The 20,485-nt window shown below is 39.9% G+C and overlaps 1 protein-coding gene across 3 annotated transcripts in view; it reads left to right on the plus strand.

The window, feature by feature from the left end:
* Nucleotides 1-2,074: 2,074 nt before the first annotated feature.
* Nucleotides 2,075-20,485, plus strand: part of PAPSS1 (3'-phosphoadenosine 5'-phosphosulfate synthase 1) — a 45,189-nt gene continuing 26,778 nt past the window's right edge. The window contains exons 1-5 of one of the 3 annotated variants that reach the window (XM_065690557.1): nt 2,075-2,329; nt 9,252-9,366; nt 11,636-11,871; nt 13,278-13,416; nt 16,134-16,252. In XM_065690557.1, the coding sequence (XP_065546629.1) occupies nt 2,270-2,329; nt 9,252-9,366; nt 11,636-11,871; nt 13,278-13,416; nt 16,134-16,252 (669 nt within the window). In that variant the 5' untranslated portion in view covers nt 2,075-2,269. Of the gene's footprint in view, nt 2,330-7,270; nt 7,382-8,063; nt 8,109-9,251; nt 9,367-11,635; nt 11,872-13,277; nt 13,417-16,133; nt 16,253-20,485 lie in introns of those variants that run through there. The other 2 variants (XM_065690572.1, XM_065690565.1) reach the window with 2 other exon arrangements.

The following is a 20,485-nucleotide window of genomic DNA, read 5'->3' on the forward strand; positions in this document are numbered from 1 at the left end:
CCTCCGTTTTTATGCAATTTGCCTTTTTGAAGTTAAACACAACAGTAGTGGATGCTTTGTTTTTGTTGCTCCTGCAAGAACATTAAATGCAAATTTATCATGGTCATTTTACAGAGTAGATGTTTGGCAGAAGTATTCAACATCACAATCAACCCAAGAATACTACATCCTAGTTGGTCTTCTAAAGTAGAGTGGTACTTCTGTAGGGCTCAGACTAGCCAAAGATTTAGCTCATGACAGAATTTTTGCTAACATTCTCTTACCAGACTTTAATAGAGCACAGGCATGTAGCACATCAACTCCATAGATAAGGGTTGCAAGAGCACCTGCTGTCATGAGAATGTTTTTTTAACTCGGGAAGCCGATTAAGAAATAACAGCAATTCGTAAGAGATTGTTTATTGATTTGAATTTCACTAAGGGCTCCCACAGAAATTTTCTTTTGAAGTTCAGAAAACACCTGGCTTGGATAGTGTAATCAATCCACCATGAAAGATTTCAGGAAAGTAGAATTGGCACTTACACCTTAATAGCCACGCAAAACTTACGCATAACCTTACAAAGAATACACAGGGCTATTTGTCCCCAAAATTTTTGTATACATTAACATGTATTTTCTTACTATGTTTCAAAAATGCTCTTCTCATCTCCCTCTTTAATAGTCAAAGGAGGTCAAGATGCTATAGAGGCAAAATGCACGAGCAGCCATCTGTATCAGCACAGTTAGGATAAGTAACAGTAGAATTTTAAAAGGATTGTGATTGCAAATAACATTTAGAATGACCCAAGCTGCGTAAAGCAATGTTGCACAACGTGCAGTTAATCAAGTGTGCTTTAGGCATAACAGAATAGTGAACAGGGAAAGCTCTCAGCTCCCTGTTGCAGGGCAGTATGCTAGGTCTCCTTTTTTGCTTGGGAGAACACTGCATGAGAGGTTCCGCTCAGTAAAATCCAGGCCCTGTTTCTGCTGCTGGTTGCCAAGGTCAGAATGCAGCCAGGTGCTGCCGGTTGCAGTTACTTGCCGGGCTGCATGCTTTACAATTCATGTATATGAATACAAGCTGCATGCTTGTAATTCAAGTCAAGCCTAAATAAGTAACTGCAATGGTTGTATAAATTCTATCTGACCTTCAAATTACCTGGCAGTGTTTCTAATTATTTTTCTTGATTTCAGGGAGGTCATCTACCTTGCATAAGGACGACAAGCTTTTAATCTGAATTTCAAGATACGCTTTAAAACCAACACCTTAGTATCCTTGGAGGAATGTCTTTCCGATATAGCAGGAGTAAACATTAAACCACAAAGAAGACCTTTTTATTTCCTGTGTAAACTGTCAGAGAACAAACAATCTACAGACAGACTGTAAATAGGCTAATATTTTTACAGTAAATGCAACTCGTGTTAGTGCAGCACCATTTCCACTTTAAGATTAGCACTTAAGCACTAAAGCAATTACTTTCTGGAACTGATATAAATGGACTAATATTTATACAGCAGATGTAACTCCTGTTAGTATAGCACCATCTCCACCTTAAGATTAGCACCTGATTGCTAAAGCAGTTCCTGTCTAGAAGTTAGAATCCAAGAACTTCTTGTTCCAAATTCACGGTAGGAGATTTCCTAGAACGCAGCACAGAATAAGCTTTGTTGGGCTCCTTGTAAGGTGGGAGATTTAATTAAAGCAGTCCTTGCCTTTCAAGTGACTCCTGACTACACTTGTTTCTCAGCGTTTCATCACCTCCAAGGTAAGGCTTTGCAGCGAAGCCCTGTCTCCCCTCACAGAGAGCGGAGAGGGTGCTCTGCTCAGGCGATGTCTTTAGCTTGTCCCTGTCACATAAAAACGAGGCAGCCGCTTTGTCCCGCTCCTCAGCTGTTCCTGAGGGGTGTCACGGCCTCCTCCCCAGGAGCTGCGAGCCCCTGGCTGACGGCTACCCGCAGCAGCTCGGGTCAGTACCCACCACCCGGCAGGGGCAGCCGCGGGCGCCGCAGGCCGGCATCAGCGGAAGTGTCTGTGGGCCGCAGCTACCGCCCACCCTGCCGCGCGTCACGGCGCGGCGCACGCGCGCAGACGCCGCTGTGCTCCCCCCGCCTCCCGGTGCCGGTAGGCAGCTCCGCCCTGCACCACCTTTGGCCGAGCCGCGGGCGGGGACGCGCACACGGCACAGCGCCTCGGCTGCTGCGGCTTCTCCCGCATCTAGCATCAGTGGGGAAGGCGCGTTCTCCTCCTTCGCTCCTCCTCCCCTCCTTCCGTCGCTGTCCCCCCGCGGCCATGGAGCTGCCCGAGAGCCAGTGCAAGAAAGTCAAGCTGAGCAACAGGATGCCGAACTGGGTGAGCGGGCGTGCAGGGAGCGGTGCGCCAGTGGGCAGGTGGGCGAGCGGGGCGTGCGGGGCTCAGAGGGGACGGAAGGAAGACGCGGTCGAGCGCCGTGGTGATGTGGCAGTGGGCGGCAGCCGGGACGGGGGCTTCGTGCCCCGCTCGCTGCCGCCCACCCGCCTGCGGCTGGGAGGGGAGGGATGCGGGCCGGAGGGAGCCGAGGCGGTTAACGGAACGGCCGTGCGGGCTCCCTGGGAGGAGTGTCGCCATGGCGCCCGGCGGCGGCCCGTGCCGCTGTCCTCGGGAACGAGGGGGTAGCATGTGGGGAAGGGAAGGAAGCCCCTCCGGAGGGAACCGGCGGGCTGGGGGTTTCATCCTTGCCTCTTCTGTTGTGAGCCCTCAGCTTCTAGCGCGCTGGAAGAAGGAAGACTTCAGAATGCGATGTACAATGTGGCCATTCATAAACTTGGGTCGGCCAAAGACTGAGGTTCTTTGTATGGTGGGTGTTATGTGGAAAACTGTCGAGACAGGGTTTTAAAAAAAATCTAACTAAAGCCTTCATTCTTAGCCATAAAGATGGGGGAAGATCCTTTTACAGTGAAGACCAAAACACAGCTAGTCAGAAGATACACTGCAGGCCTTTGAGAACATTTGATACTTTTGATGATGCAAGACAAGTGAAAAGTAGCATGATTTTTTTTAAAACTACAAAACTGAGCTGAAACAGATGAGGGATAAGATCCAGAAAACATTTGATATAAAAGTAACAGTGTAAACCAGACTTTGAAGTCTTACTGCGAGTAGTACAATCCACAGAGCTCTTATTAAAATGACAAATCTGTTAAAGAAAAAGAGTCCCTTCGTTGTCTGAAAATGGGAAAGTTGGTATTGTACTAAAAAAAGTTCAGTAAATGTTGTGCCTGTCCAAGCCTCTTCCACTGTGTACAAGTTCAAACTTGTTTGCATAGGAGAGTAATTGGTAAGTTACATTCTTTTGATTTGTGTGAGGAAAAGGCAAAATCATATGTTACAAAGATAGTGAAATAGATCATGTCTGGGTGGGAGTAACAAAGTGTATTCAAAAGTTACTCAGTATCATTTAATTTGTCAGAAGCAAAGCCAAGATGGGTTTCACGGAACAAAGGAAATGCTAGGGCAAAACCCAGGGAGTACTAACTGACATTGACTGACATTAACTGAAATTAACAGAAAGTTAAGTGGCATCAACTGTTCAGTGAGTTCAGTTGAGGATGGCAATCCCCTCTGTGTTACGTGGCAAGCAGAGGAAGATGTTGGAAGATGTCTGCTTCTCCTTTTTTTCTTCAGCAGACCTCAGCTGAATTGCTCTTTATAACTCAGTAAGCTTCACAAGGGAAAAAAAGTGCTGCTGATTCACATGCTCCACACACAAATGTTCTGGCACTTCTGACTCTGCGTCTGTTCAGCTGAGAGCAAAGTCAAAGCAAACCATTATACCCTGATGGAATTGGCAGCCCCTAGGAGAGTAGGCAAAGCCTTGTCTTCCAGACTTTCTCTGGGCATCCAGCACTATCCAAAATACACCTCTGTCTGTGGAAATCCCCTTGCCAAGCCCACCTCCGAGCACAGACACCTCGAAGCTACAGAGCAGCACACAACTTGGCCTCAAATACCGCAATTACACTAGCTTGATAGGGAGACTTGTGAAATGCTTTTTTTATTGTAGCTCTAATTCCTAACGCGATGGAGGTGTTGCCTCATTTTGCACGTAGCTCCTCAAGAGAGCCTGCTCCAGTTCTTGTTTTTGAGAGTGTACTCAGCAGAGGCATCTCTGGCTTTGTTTTTGTCCATTCCTTTTGATGCCAGCTAATGACTCCACTCTGGCACTGGTGAATAAGCTATCTCTGGTTCTGGTCATGTTTTTACTGTGGAAGGTGGCAAGTGAAGGTGTGTTCCTTACAGTATGGTTATCAGTGAGTGCTGTACAGTATTCTGGTTGTTTTCTGCTGCTGTGATTTTTGAAACTGTCCCAACTTTATAACAAATCATTTGTGACAGTGGCAGGAAAGTATGCATTTGTCAAGTTGGGTGATGCTTCACACAAAGGTGTTTAGATGCCCTGTTGAATCAGTATCACTGTGGCGAGCTGTTGTGAAGGGCAGTTGTGAGGATAAAGATAAAGAGTTTTTGTTCTAAGTGTGAGGAAATTTAATGCTGTAGGCTATGGTAGAATATGGATTAGAGAATTGTTAGTATTTTAATCTCTACAAAGCATCTTACTGTTCAGATACCATTTCTGGGCTTGCCCTCTTTTTCCAAGCACAGTTGTCCAAATCAAGGCACAGAATTTCAAATCAGAATTTGAGAAAGTAGCTATTGGAAAGCATTCCTTGCAGATATTTTGGTGAACAGGTCCTGAAAGCTGGTCTACATATGGAGTAGACTTTTGGGTGAAATGCCATTGTTTTAGCATCTGAATTTTTGTCTTGGAATTATGTCTGTTCTCCTTGTAGACAATGGAAACGGGCAATGTTCAGTCTGCTGGATTTGCTGTTTTGCTATTGAGGAGGGCAGTTTGGTTGGAAAAAGAAACCTATCACTTGGTTGAGTTGTCATTGCTGAAGAAAAAATGTCATAAAAATGTGCGTTATTGGGATAGCCTTTCTTATAAGAGGCACATGGTCAGCAAGTTAGCAAATGGCTTAGAAATGCATCTGAGGTGTTTGGGAAATGGGAAAGGCATTAAAGATAAGGCTGCATTTCAGAGGTGATGCTGGATCTGTTGCTATTGTTAGCTTATGGGTGGTGTTCGCTTGGGGAATCAGCGCTGTCATCTTACAGCAGAAGACTATGGATTTAGTCACAGCTTCTTGGGTATGTATGGTTTGTATAGAAACCATGCCTGCGCTGTACACAGTCCTTTCCTGATGCTTCCAATGTCAAAGCTGCCTCAAGTTAGTGCTGTGGCATGGGAAGTCTCTGCTTGCCACTGAAAGCTTTTCTTCCTACCCCAGGGGTCTTGCTTTGTGAAAAGTTAAAGTTTGATGTCAAGTGACTGTAGAAGCACAATGTTTCATTGTTGCTCTGAAGCAGTGAAGAATAAATTCAGTTTATGCCAGTGTAATGATCTGGCTGTTAATTATGAAACAATTAAGCAATAATCTTTTCTGCTGCCTTTTGATCTTGGTGTTGCAACTTGGGTTTGCTCTCCTTTATCTGGATGTCTGATTTGAGTTCTTACCTCAAAGGTGTTTGTTACTGATAGTCAGATTTGGCTTTGGCAAAAAAAAAAAAAAAAAAAAAGGTTGCAACTGGGCAAAACATCAAGAATAAGATAAGAAAATAAATGCAGGTCAAGTCTCCCTCAACAAATATTTATACAGATAAATTGACAGAGTTATATTTCCTTTTGGTCCACATCTTTCTTTCTTCTGTTTCCATAGTTCTTAGATGTCTGTACTCATTTCCCTGGTCAACTATCTGCAAAGTGAAAGGTTACCTTTATGACAAAAAAAAGTAAGCTGTAGAATCATCCTTTCTTGCTGTGTTATTACAGCTTTTCAGTGCACATCTAAAGTGAAAGGCTTATTACTCCAATTTTTTTATCTTCAGTACGAAGATATTGTTATATTGCAGCACGTCAGATTTCATGTGAGGCACAAACTGGCATAGTGGGGGAGAAGAACGGAAGGATATGTCAGCCTTCTCAGCTGGCATTACTGTTATAGTGAAACAGAGTGGACCAGAGCATTATTTAACATGCAGGAGGGAAAACATTAAAATGCAGTGTTTGTATAAGTAGCGCAGAAGCACTTAATATGTAACATGGGGTGCAAGAAATATTTTTGTAGGCAAGTCAGAGAGTAAATTTCCAATGGTTGTAAAAAAAAAAAAAAAAAAAAGGCAGATAAAAAGACCTTTGAGATTAATACCCTTTTTTTCATTAGCCCCTTTTCAAAAATTTAGTGTGTTGTTTCAGTAGAGTGATTATTATAGTGAATGTAATTAGGCTAAGAAGTTTAAAATAGCTTTTTCTTTTTTAAACAGTACTTCATCATATTGAGGTTTCCTGTTACTCATTTTCTATGTTTCATTTCTTTTAACATTGATAATATGGATCTCCAAGGCTAGCAATGCTTTGATGCAGTATAAAAGGAAATGACTGCTCTTCATTTCTGCAATCGTTTCGGATGGCCATTTAATTTCATCAGGTGATAGTCATAAAATTTTACGTACAGGAATTTGAAGACTGGCTAAATTATTTAAGAGGGCAGCCAATGTAAGCCACTGATTTCTGCTCCTGAGTATTTCTCTGTACCACATCAATATTTGTAGTAAATGTATGTGTCCGGGATAGTAATTAAAAACATACGATTTTGAAGATGCAGCTTTCGGCTTTTGTTGCTCAGCGGCGCTAGTGAATCATCTAGTAGGAAAGTGAACAGGATTAAGAAACATTACTAGGTTGTTGGATTTTTTTCAACAAGAGAGAATGACTTGCTAAATTATTAACTCTTCAGAGCACTTCTATAAAAAGCTGTTCTCTGCTTGAAGGCAAGGAAGATTTTGCTAGTTTGTCCAGGAGTAGTACTGAGCTGTCTTGTATACATACACACGTAAACAAAAGGTGGGGCTGCTGGGGATAGGTGTGGTTTTTGAAAGCATGCAGACAGTTTGGGCACTTTAACCTTTAGTCTTGGATGCCTGCTTCTGAAGGATTATTGTCCCACCCCTGACCTTGCTGGCTGCTCTGTTGCACTTGTGTGCCTTGTATTCCTGCAGTCTGTTGGCCTTCCTGTTGCCGTGTCATCAATGCTCATTTGTTGCTTGATACTTTTTTGTTTCTTCTTTTTTAAAGTAGTGTCGTTTTTCATCATTTTAAGAACCCCTTTTGCCTGCTTTCATGTGTTTTGTCAGCTTAGTGCAATACCCTGATCAGTTGCATTGCTGCTTTGCTAGTTCTGGAGAACAAAGAAAACTGATGCAACTTACTGAATACAGTCTGGAAGAAGTCTCCTTGGATGAGACCTTTGACTTCCAAAGTATTTGGGTCTGATAACATACTGATCGCCAGGAGTCAACGGCAAAGTACGTGTGTTTTTGCATTTTAGTGTAAAAGAGACAGTGGCAAGGGAGCTGTGCTTTGAGACTGACTTGTATTTTGCCAGTGCCTGGTACGATACAGTACAACTGGAATTGATGAGAAAGAATGTTGCTATTAATGTATTAGTTTGAATTGCTATGTATAGTATATGAACAGTATGTCTTTCTTTTAATTGAAGGCTAAGTACTTAAATTCTTTTTGTTGTTTTCAGTTCCACAATCTGTCCATTTGGTTGCTGATACCTCCAATTTTATGTAGTACGTATTTGTTTCTACTATAGGAAGAAAGAATTTGATTTTTTTTTTTTTTTTTTTTTTTTTTACTTTCTGACTTCTGGTTTTCGTTATCTATATTGTAATAATTTCATGTACAAAACAGCTTTGGTTTTGGAGATAAATAATTTGAAGGTAGCATGATCAGCAAATACAACTTCATTTTGTATGGTTATAAACTGCTTGCAGGTGGTGGTTTCTTATGGGTTGGTGTTCAGTCTTCATATAATTTTAGATGCTGGACTGTCACCACTGAATTATGGAGTTGTGTCTAAAAACTTGAACATCTGTTTTTACCTTGTTTCTGTGTGAACTGTGAGCCCAGCTGTGTATAGGGACATACAGTCACACAAATTCATAACTTCCACTTAGGTTATAGATAAACTTTGAAGTGTTTTTCTGCAGAAGAATGCTGCAGCAGCAGCTCTTGAAGCCACAAGTAGGTACAATTTTTCTGTTAACACTACTTTGTGGTGTTTCTCTCTAAAACTATGAACAGCTCCCTGCTAGTACTTTGTAATCCTCTGAATATCCTCCCTTCTTTTGTTTTTATTAGATGTCATAAGTGCTTTTCTTTCCAGCTAGTACTGATAAAATGATGAAGGAGAAGACAGTGTGAATATCTTAGAATATGTTTGTAAGCAAGAGAAGTCAAAGCAGCATTACTTACACCATTAATTCCACCCCATCTCTCTTTTTTGTTTTTTTAATTTTTTTAGCATTCTCTTTTCGTTTGTTCATGCTTTGGTTGTCTAAGCTCTTGATCTTTTATGAACAAAGTTCATGTTACGTGATGCCATTAAAGCTTACGGGAATGCTGAGGCTGATCTTCCTGTGGGTTCCCTCACCCTAAACTGTGAAATGTGTTTGACGCAGTGTAATTTTACTTAAGATACCCATACAGCAGCTTATTACGAGGAATAAATTGTTTTCAGAAAATCTGTAACCAGCTTTGTTGTGATTAAAATTATGTTGCGAAAATCCCATCTTTAAAAGTAAATTCTTTAGTAAATCACTTAGAAATAGTACTTTATTTAAGCACTCAGAATATATAACTGGCTTAGTTCTGGAGACTGAAGATATAGATGATGGCAGAGTGGTTTGGAGGTGTGTCTGCTGAACTGAAAGTTGGACCAGACATGCATAGTTTGCAATGAAAAGGCCTCTTAAGAGTTAAAAATGAGCTGATGTTTGGCTGTTTTATGACAGAAACCTTTAGCTCAGAGAGGAAGAGTCCATTTGATCTTACCTTTAAATGACTTGAACAGAAGTAGTGTCTAGCAGCTCATCCCTATTTATATAGTTGATTTTTCTTAAACAAGTTGTATTTGAAAGTAATAATTGCCTAACCTGGCAATCTCAGGTTTCACTGAAGGAGCACAAGGGATGTGGTTTGCTATGGGTGGCTTTTCTAATTTCCTTTGTGTCCTTTGATCTATGCTGCAGCTGATGGATTTGGTATTGTTTTTACTTCTATTGATCTGTCTTCAAGTCTTTCTTTGTGCCTGTGAAGAAGTTTCAGTATGGTTTGCCAGCTCATCCTGTCAGACGTTAAAGACGTAATCAGCTGCTTCTTTTACAGGGAATGCAGAGGGCAACCAATGTTACCTACCAAGCTCATCATGTCAGCAGAAATAAGAGAGGCCAAGTGGTGGGAACAAGAAGTGGTTTTCGTGGATGCACGGTCTGGTTAACAGGTAGAGTCACAGATTTCTGAGGATCTTTTTGTTTTAGTTGTTCTTCTGAAAAGCTACTTAGCGGTAGCTCCTTCTTTTTCCTGCAAAGTTGAATGTTTGTGGAATCTGAGATGCTGATGCGATTTTACTATTTTTAGGTAGACTAGGAAGAAGTTGCTCTGGGACAGATAGTAATTTGCGAATGTATCTTGTTCAGTGCTCTAGGAGCATATTTTTTATTTTTTTTTGGCACTGTCGCTTAATTCTGGTTGAGTTTTGAAGTGCATGGGGGTTTTGTGTGTTTTAACTAATTCTGGCTCTTCTTACTGTCCATTTAACCTATTAAGAAATGAAACCTGACTTATTTCTCCCAGTCCCCAAGACTGTGTTCCTGAATCTTTTCTGTAAGGGTCTCTTCTCTTTAGAATGATCTTGTCTCTTTCAGTTGCAATAATGATTCAATATAAAACCTATGCCTTGGACAGCAGTGGTGTGTTCAGGCAATATATACTGGGAGTTATTTTTGAAATCAGCGCTTTTTTTCACTAAATTGCTTTGGCTGTAAAAAAGAGGGGGCAAACAAATTCTAGAAGACACCTTTGTTTCATAACTGTGAGGGGATTTTTTGTTCTGTCTTTCAAAGTTCTTGAAGCTTCAACTTATTTCCTTTTGGAGGCTTTTTTTTTTTCCCAGTTAAAATGGAAAAGAAACAAATAAATATAGCAATGTGTTGTTTAATTATTTTGTAAACCATTTAGAACACTGTTTTATTGTGATACAAAAGATCTTCACAAAATATTAGAGAATCTTACTGCACTATGTAAAATTTGTTTCCACTAGTGTTAATGAACATGTGGGAAAGGTAAAGTAGTAGTTAATAACAAATCGCAGAGAACCACTCCAAAAAGAAATGATACAGGAGCTTGCTGTCATGTATTTCTTTGGTAAAAGAATGGAGCACTTTGTCTCCCTGTCTGTCACATAGCTCCAGCATGTCTCAATGCTTCAGTGATCTGGTAGGCTGCCTTTCTGTTTCTCCTGGTAATTCATTAATATCCTTTTGAAAAAGGTCATGATAAAAATGTTTTCTCAGTTATCTACACAGAAACATTTTCCAGTCATCATTCTTTTAAAACATGACAGGCCTTAAGATTACTTTTGTTTAAATCAGAGCTGGCAACTAAATACCACATAGTTAATTGTTCACTCTCCCCACCCTGATGGGATGAGGAGCAGAGTCAGGAGAAAAAAGGTAAAATCCATAAATTAAAAACAGTTTAATAATTGAAATAAAGTAAAATGTAACAGCAATAATAATGATTGTAATGAAAAGGGGAGAGAGAAGGGAATAAAACCCAAGGAAAGAAAAGTGATCCACAATACAATTGCTCACCTGCTTTGTCTAGAATGAATCTTAACCACCACTAATAAAGTTCAGAACATTTTTCTTCACTCGCTAGTGCTAATTTATTTAGACTGCCATTACCCTTATATTTTTAAATATTTTACTTACTGAAAGGGTTTGTGTTATGAAGATTTGCGTTTGTGTCCCATTTAGCAGCTGATTGCTCAGTATAAGCAGAAGCATGTGCTCCAGATGAATTCCTGAAATCTAGTCTGGAAAATTATTTAAACACATTTCCAACTTAAAGCAAACAGTAAACTTTTAAGTGCCAGTAAGACTCCTGAGTTGTTTAAAGGTTTGTTGCCTAAGATACTGAACTGGGCTAAAGTTTAGTATGAAAATTGTCTTTGCTTGTTGCTAACACATTCCAGATAGTAAAACACGAATGCTCTGTGTGAGTCCCGAGTGGGCAAGTTTTACTGTGTCTGTGGTGTCTAATTCAGTGCTGTTATTCTGCAAGGAGTAAGAATAGTGTGGTCTGGTCCCATTTCTTACGCTGACTGGAATTGACTTCAGAGTGAGATCTTCCTCTTCTGATATAAACATAACATCTTAACTGTGTTTGGTTTCCAAGTTTAGTTTGTTCAGGCAGTATCAACTGCCAGCAGCGGCACTGGGGAATGTGCACAACCTCTGTAAGTGGTAGCAACTCTCAAGGCCACATTGTTCTCTGCTTCTTATGGCACACTTAGCTTTGTGCCTTACTGTCCCTATACCTATTGTCTGTGTAAAAGGCACTTGGCGGTTATTGCAGGTAAGCATCTCTGAAAGGCATTGCTGTTGATGCCTGTCACTTTGGGTTTTTCACACTAGCAGTGGTAAATGTACTACAGTTTGCCCTAACTTGTTTCTGTGCTTATGTAGTTATATTATTGAATATTCTAGGTCTGTCTGGTGCTGGGAAGACTACAGTGAGCATGGCAGTAGAAGAGTATTTAGTATGCCATGGCATTCCATGCTACACGTTGGATGGTGATAATATTCGCCAAGGCCTTAATAAGAACCTGGGTTTCACTCCAGAAGATAGAGAAGAAAATGTCCGTCGTATTGCAGAGGTTGCTAAACTTTTTGCAGATGCTGGTTTGGTGTGCATCACTTCCTTCATCTCTCCTTATACTCAGGTAAATACGAAATTCCTCTAGATAAAGTGTAGGGAAAATACAAAATGTAACTCAGTGATGGGAATCCCTCACTGAACTTAGCTAGAATCAAATACTTGCTTGACTTTTTCTTTTGTCTTTTTTTCTTTTTTAATGTCATTTGTGCTTTCTAGAGATGATTATTCAAATTTAATTATTCATTATTCATTATTTAAATAAGAAACATTAATCTTAAATATACAAAAAAGTTTGCATTAGTCTTGTAACTGGAACTCTCCTTCAGTCTATTAGACAGAATTTACTAATCTAATACAAGGAACAAACGCAAATGATAGTCGAAGAAAGAGTATCAAAAGTACAATGTCTTGTTTGATCCATTTAGATTCCAGTACTTTATGAAGAATAGGCATACACTTAACCTGAAGACTCACTTAAATTTTTTAAAAGCATTTTTAGCTCTAGTGAATGAATGGTGTGGGCTGTATTTTACCAAATGGCTTAAGGGAAAAATGTGTAATTGCCCATAATTATTTTTATTTCATGCTCTGTGTCCAACATAACATTTGATAATACTGAAAATTAACCTAAATCCATGTTTACATTGTTTTGTTAAGAATTTTTTTTTTTTTTTATATTTTTTGCTTATCTATGAGAACTCAGATGGAAGAGACAAAGTGAACACCAGTATCTTGAATATACTTACACGTATCTTGTAAGCTACTGGGGCTGTAGCTTATATGTTTCCCAGCATGAGAAGGTGTTACTTCTTCGGTTATAGTGGTACAAACAGTTCTTGCGATGATAAATTGAGGAACTCAAGATCTTGCAGTAAAATACAGGTCTTTAGATGTAAGACTAATTATAATAATGTTTAATGAGAGATTATTTAGAGTGGATTCTTGGAAGTGTTTTGGTCTCTAACTGAAATTCACCAGATGTATGGCTTGATCAAACATTGAAACAAATAAAATAATGTTTGAAGTATAGAAGTCTTGTCAGAAGAATGAATGTAGATAAATCTGGTGCTCTGGAGAGAAGGTGGTTGTATCAGGAGTAGCAGGTAATACCTCCTCTGAGTTAAGCAGATGTAAAAGTTAGGACTGTACTAAAAGATAGAGGCAGGTACAGAAAATTCTGCAGTGTATGCCTGGGTTGGGTGTTGGGTGTTTTTTATTTATTTTTCTTTTAATAAATCAGGTTAATGTAAAATACTTAGAATTTTCATGTTGGCTTTTACCATGTGACGAACTGTAGTTAGACTGGTATAGCTTGCAGGACATCAGTTGATCAAATCATGTTTCTTTTTTCAGACTTTGAAACTTGCTTACATTTTACTGTCAGCTTCTTTAAAAAGAACTTTGAAAGCAGAAAGTCACAGTATGTGGGTGCAATCTTTTATTTATTTATTTTTTCCTGTTTTCTGTCAGGATCGTAATAATGCCAGACGAATTCATGAAGGGGCAAGTCTGCCTTTTTTTGAAGTATTTGTGGATGCTCCATTGCATGTCTGTGAGCAGAGAGATGTTAAAGGACTCTACAAGAAAGCCAGGGCTGGAGAAATTAAAGGTGAGCCTAGGTGCAGTCACATCCTTTCATACCTGAAGCATTGGTGTAATGTGACTCCACATAGGTGGATGTGCTCAAGTCTGTGCCACCCTTAAAAGCAACGTGGACTTGGGGACAGGACTGAGCAGAAAATTACACCAGCTGTTGCAAGCTCTTACAATTGAGGATTAGTCTGTCCTTTGTGTGTCCATTGACTAGTAAAAAAAGAGCCTGATTTTTTAGAAAGAATTGCATTAACAAGAGTTACTTCTTCCAGCAGGCAAAGCGTGATCTCTCTCTTTCTGTAAATGCCATTAAGAACACTTCTGAAGAAACTTTTTGAAATTAGCATTCTGTGCTAGTGCCCATGAAAATTACTTCATATCCCCAGGCTCAGATCAAGATGTCACTACAGCCTGCAATAAAAAAAAGCCTAAATATGCAATCACTCATTGCAAATATTGTTTCAAATGCTTCTTTACTTTGTGTTATATTATAGTTTGCAGAGGCTGATGGTAGCAATTTTTAAAGTAAGAAGAGATTCAGAGCGGCCCTGCGGAGAAGGACTTGGGGGTGCTGGTTGATGAGAAAATGAACATGAGCCGGCTTCAGTGTGCGCTTGCAGCCCAGAAAGCCAACCATATCCTGGGCTGCATCAAAAGGAGTGTGACCAGCAGGTCGAAGGAGGTGATCCTGCCCCTCTACTCTGCTCTTGTGAGACCTCACCTGGAGTATTGTGCAGTTCTGGTGTCCTCAACATGAAAAGGACATGGAACTGCTGGAACAAGTCCAGAGGAGGGCCACGAGGATGATCAGGGGACTGGAGCACCTCCCGTATGAAGACAGGCTGAGGAAGTTGGGGCTGTTCAGCCTGGAGAAGAGAAGGCTGCATGGAGACCTCATAGCAGCCTTCCAGTACCTGAAGGGGGCCTATAGGGATGCTGGGGAGGGACTCTTCATCAGGGACTGTAGTGACAGGACAAGGGGTAATGGGTTAAAACTTAAACAGGGGAAGTTTAAATTGGATATAAGGAGGAAATTCTTTCCTGTTAGGGTGGTGAGCCACTGGAATGGGTTGCTCAGGGGGGTTGTGAGTGCTCCATCCCTGGCAGTGTTTAAGGCCAGGTTGGATGAAGCCTTGTGTGGGATGGTTTAGTGTGAGGTGTCCCTGTCCATGGCAGGGGGGTTGGAACTAGATGATCTTGAGGTCCTTTCCAGCCCTAACTATTCTAAAGTAACCGTTTCCTGAGCTGAGTTTACTGATGTTGTAATGATGAACTCAGCATTTATCAAAAGGGTTGTAAAAATTTAGGAAATCTAAGACATAGCACATGATTGATTGTTTCATACTTCTAATGCTACCAAATATGTCCTGTGAAGACCAGGAATAAATAAGGCTGACCTAAGGTTTGCTCAGAATCATATCAAGGTGGCTTGATATGGCATGATACAAATCATAGAATCAGATAGGTTGGAAAAGACCTTTAAGATGATCAAGTCCAACTGTTACCCCAGGACTACCAGGTCTGTACAGAATCCCTATTTGTGCTGGAGAACTTCATTAATACTTTTGAATTTTCCAAGCTCCATAATGGATTTGTGTTACTTTAAAAGTGGTAGTGATGTATACAGTGGCTAAGTAAGTTACAAGTGGGTCTAGTACTGGCTGTATCTTATAACCCATCTGATATATGAAGGATGAAAATTAAATGAGCTTGTCTGTTCACAGAAGTGAGCAACTGTCACCACCTTTTCCTCTGTCTGTGGTAATGAGACACTTTCTTTGTCCCCTGTTCCTACTGCTCCTAAAATCAGATCAAGTATACAGGTTTTGGTACTGATACTGGCTTTTATTTATCACATGAGGTACTACAGCAGTCTCTTTTCTTAGGTGGGGAATTATGCTACTAATTTTCAGAGTACTTAAGACTGAAGTGAAAAACTCAGTTTTAATGTTTGTAGTTGTGCAGGATGCAGGTGTTCAGAGGCTGTAGCTCAGCTGATATTTCTGCTGCAGATCTGACTTGTAGACCTTACATGCTTTGCCTTTAGCTTTGATTTTTTTTTTTTTTTCCTCCTCCTTGTTTATGTATGGTCAGTCAGAATCTCCTCCTTTTCAAATCAGATTGCTGGCTAAGTAGGCCAGAACAAGCTCACTGTAGCCTGTAGTGTCTGTGGCAGTAGTTGTTACAACTATAGTAAACACACACATCTACTTCATATTAACAGCTATCTTAAAATGGATGTATTAGCTGAACTAAGGTAATAGATGTTGGAATTTCTTACTCTTCCGAGTATTGCCTGGTGTCATGAGTGTTAAATTCACCTGTGTACTGGTTGTTGGACATCATGCTTTGTATTCAAAAAAACCCACAACATCACAGCTAATAATGAAGGACAGCTGATGGATTACTAACTCTGGGTTGATGTGCACAGTTCTACTGCTATTGCTTCTTTCTTTCTTAACAGTAAAAATCAAATAACTCACCAACAAAAATGAGCTATGTATGTGCTGCAGAACGCTGAAGTTTAATGCAGTCACATAGCAGGATTAGCAGATGGTATGATTAAGAAAAAAACCTGTTGCCTTCCCTTAGAAATGCTGTATTAAGAAAGTTAAAACCCTGTGCTCTTGCCTGTCGTGTTGGTTTATATCTAGAAAACTGCCTGTGAACATTGTTAAAATGGAGTAATCCTTTGGGAAAAGTTGCTTAAGATTTTTGTTTTATGTTCTGTAGGTTTTACTGGGATTGACTCGGAGTATGAAAAACCGGAAGCCCCAGAGCTTGTGCTGAAAACTGATTCCTGTGATGTGAATGACTGTGTACAACAAGTTGTGGAACTTCTTCAAGAAAGGGTGAGCAGAAATGCTGGTATATCTTAGTTACTTTTTACAAAGCATTTGTGCCTGTAGTCTGAATGCATGTTCTAGGAAAAGCAAAGACAGTTTTTAAGAGTTAAAGGCTTATTCATCTTTAAATTTTAGCTTTTAAACTTGTCCTGATGTGTGCTTCATTTTTAAACCTAAACATTGCAACAATTTTGATCTCTAAGTGAAAAAAAAAGTTGGACAAGTGGAAAATCAAGTTAGATTAATTATCATACCTGATAAGTGGGAGGGAGAGAAGGCTGTGTCAGTTGTTACAGAACCAGTGATGAATGCTGACTTAGCAAATGATAGCAACCAATTTTAAAGATTCTGAAATTTTTTACTTTGTATTGTTCAAGTTAATATATACTGCAGATACGAAGAGCCAGGGATGCACTCACACAGTACTTTGAGCTGGCTTAAATAGGGGTGCTGTGGTTGTGTCTAGTTTCCCTGGTTTCCACTGTTTTTCCTGTGCTGGTAAAAGTGATCCTGCAATTGAGTAAAGACTTGTTCCGGAAGCTGTTCTTCTTTACATGCCTGAGTTGAGGTAATGGTTCATAGCTTCTGAAAAGGTAAGACTGTCCTTGTTCATGCCTGCAGTCTACGCCATCCCTTTTCAAGCCTCTGGGCCTCCTCCCATTGTCTGCTAAGTGATTCAGTTCATTAACCAACCTAAAAAAAACAACCAACCAAAGCAAAACAAACCCAACATAAAACCCCCAAAACAAAGAAAAAAAACCTAAACAACCACATCTCCCCCCCCCCCAAAAAAAAAAAAAACAACCATGCACAAAACAAAACAAAAAAAGCAACAACAAAAAAGGCAAAAAACCAAAGAAACAAACAAAATCCCCCAAACCACCCACAAAAAAGCAGACCATACCCCCCCCCCCAAACCAACAAAAAGCCAAAAACCCAAACCTTACTAAAAGTGAAGGCAGCCATAAGATGGCCTCTTGAAATCAGATTGCCAGAATTTGCTAATCTTCATGTAGAAGAAATGTCTCCATACATTCTTATCTATAGTCAGTGGGTAGTGAGCAGATGACATTTCAAACAGTTATTTTAATTTTGATACTCCAGCAGACAATTATTCATGTGTTTTGTGGTGGGTTTGTTTGTTTTTCTGAGGTGGATGTTCTGGAAATTTAGGGTGTAGCTTGAGTAAAGCTCCCTTCCAACCCAAAAGGTTCTGTGGTTCTATGGTTTTTACCCTAATGCTCATGTGAATGTTTTCTGGAAGAAAAAAGGAGAGTGCTGTACCAGAGTCCTGTGTATGGGAGGTTACAGTTCCTGATTGTGGGAGGCCATGTGCCTCCTGCTCAGAAGAACAATTCACTAAGTTTCATAACTGTAGAAACCAATGTTGTGTGTGCCGAGATGGTGATTCCCAAGGTCTTGTGTTAGCATGCTTGGTTTACAGTGCTGAATGCTGGCCCCTAGCCCAGTCAGCTTAGCTCTGTCCTTTGCTTAAGGCACATCTTAGCACAGATTTGTCTTTCTTTGTAGACAGCAGTGTCTCATGAATGCCAAGATATCTTAGTGGTTTCTTACTTCAGTGAAAGACAATGAAACCCAAGGCATGGCTGAACAGGCATGTCTTGTTCTCACACCATCTTAATTCAGTGATACCTTGAGTATAACTTCTGTAGGTTTCCTTTAGTTGGAACAAGCCATGTCTGTGGTGTTCTTGAATAATCCATTATGATTTGTAAAGAAAAAAGACCATAGGCAAGCAGTATTAAAAATAATTTGTGATGTTTGTTTTGTTTCAGTAGCTGTGAAAAAGTTTGGGAAGAAATCCACTCAGTGTTGGTAATCCTTGAGTTTCAAGGAGTGTTTTTATATACTAGTTCAGACAGTAGTAGCAGAAGAGAGAAGACAATTGGAACTATATAATTGTATATTGTGGCAGAGATAGATATACATACAGAAGTTTATTAACCAAGAATTTGAAACACAGCTGTTTTGTAGGTAGTAGAATTATTTGGTTCTTAGAATTTTTCATATTATTTGAAAAGAACTCTGAAGCAAATTTAGCAGGACTTTTCCAAAACTGTGTTCAGCCCTTTATGGAAGAAAAAGGGAAGTAACCATGCAGAAAAAGGAGTTATAAGCAGATACCACACAAGAACTTTCCAGATTCAGTATAACTTGTTTTTGAGCGTCATCTGGAATGCAATAGATGCTTGAAAGTTCTTTTTAGGGACCTAGAGTTCAAGGTACTGATGCATATCTCCTACAGCTACCAAGTGTTATCCCCAGCTGCTTTCAGTACTATACACACTTCTTTCCTTTTTTTTGTTTTATTCCCTCCCCCCCCCCCCCCAACAGAAAGACTTTTGCGGCTTTTGAGCTTGATAAATTTGACTTCAAATCTGATGACATTTTCTGGTGGAGTCAGGCAAGCCTAGTGCAGGTGTTTGGCTATAAAGATTTAATTGGTTTTGGTCTTGTTTTTCCTGTCAACAAATATAGCTGATCTAGCCCATTGCACAAAATTTGTGTTTCCTTACTATGGAGTAAATTCATTATTTAGGCTGGAAAGTATTTTCTGCAGAAGTCATAGTTCAGAAATGCCACCTTTCCTGTTAAGGAAGTGCAAAATTGTACAAGGAAAGAGTTGAATTTCCAGGAGGTAACTTGAAACTTTGAACTTTTAACTTTTTGTAAAAGTCCCACGCTTATGGGTGTCAGTTTATGGCAGCTCTGCAAATACGATCCCCTAAATTGGAATTTGATCACACCCTTCTTCTACTGTTTAGATCAACCCATTGGGTGTGTATAAACGTTGTGTCCTTTCTTCTGTCTTCCACCCATCCCCCAACAGTTACAATTTCCTGTCTAAGCTTGGCATTACACTGGTGTTTGGGAAGGTGCTCCTCATGGTTACACAGTACGGGTTTCCTAGCTCTGTTCACACAATTCCCTGCGATTGTATTTAAATTCTGTACTTTGGAATGGTCAGAATTAGGAACACAGTAGAAGCTAAGGCTTGTTCTTGGAAGTCAGTCTCTTTTTTTTTTTCTTTTTTTTTTTTTCCCTGTAAGATGCAAATTTTGACTCTGGTGGGTCTTGAAAAATACATAGACATGAGTGAGATGAACTGGTTTTCATAAGATGTGAGTGAGTTGGGTGGAAGCCACCAGGGTGGTCGGGGACTGGCGTATATTGCTGTAAAGGAAGGGCTGAGGGGAACTGACTGGAGAAGAGAAGGCTAAAAGAGATCTTTTTGCTGTTTTTAGCACTGCAGTGGGAGAGTATAAAAAAGAGAGATTAAGGCCTTTGTCAGAGGTGCACAAGGGAGGATGAGGGGCCACAGACATGAGATGAAACATGGGAGATTCAAGGTAGGCATAGGGGAATAATACCTTTTTACTGTAAAGATGATCAAATATTAGAACAAGTTTCCCTGACAGTTTGTGGATATTCTATCCCTTCAGGTATTCAAAACTTGATCGGCAGTGTCCTGAGCAGCCTGCTGTACTGGATCCAGTTTTGAGCAGGAGGCAGGACTAGATGACCTTTGCAGGCTCCTCCATAATTCTCAGATTAGGCTAATAGTTACTTTGTGTGAGAAGCTGAGGGGGAAAAAAACCCACTCTGTGTAAATGATATGCAAGATTATACTCTTAGTTTTATACTATTGCACTGAAGATTTAAACACTTAACAAGAAAGATGCAAGCCAGAGTGAGCAGTATAAATTTCTAAGCATAATTTAAAAAATACATACCTTAGTACTTAACTTTTGTACTTCCCACAGTAATGAAACATTGATTTCTTCTTATGCTTAGGAAAGTACGCAGAACTTCCTGTTTTAAGTTATGGAATTCCTATTTATGAAATATGTCTGCCTTGGTTGTGATTGCTTTCTTTTGAAAATACACTGCTGAATGTTACAGAAATAGATTTCAGTAGCTCAACTTGGTTAAAAAAAAAAAAGGCATGTATAATTTTGGAGTTGTTATTAAAAGAACAAGCTCCAGTTACACTGAATTGTGTAATCATTAAATACTGTGATGGTGTTGTTTTTGTTATCTATCCATCCTGCTTTCTTCTCTTGTTTTTTAACTTCTGGGGCAGGGCACAGGCAAGGTTTTGGTTCAGAGCCACTCTGTGTTAATCACAGAGACTCTGCTTGGGCAACAGTCATCCAGGTAGGTCTGTTGACTGATGCGTTTGTATGAGTATTTTGTAGATGTTTTCATTCAAAATGA

This window comes from Lathamus discolor, chromosome 1, assembly GCF_037157495.1.
Source record: "Lathamus discolor isolate bLatDis1 chromosome 1, bLatDis1.hap1, whole genome shotgun sequence".
NCBI lineage: Eukaryota > Metazoa > Chordata > Aves > Psittaciformes > Psittacidae > Lathamus > Lathamus discolor.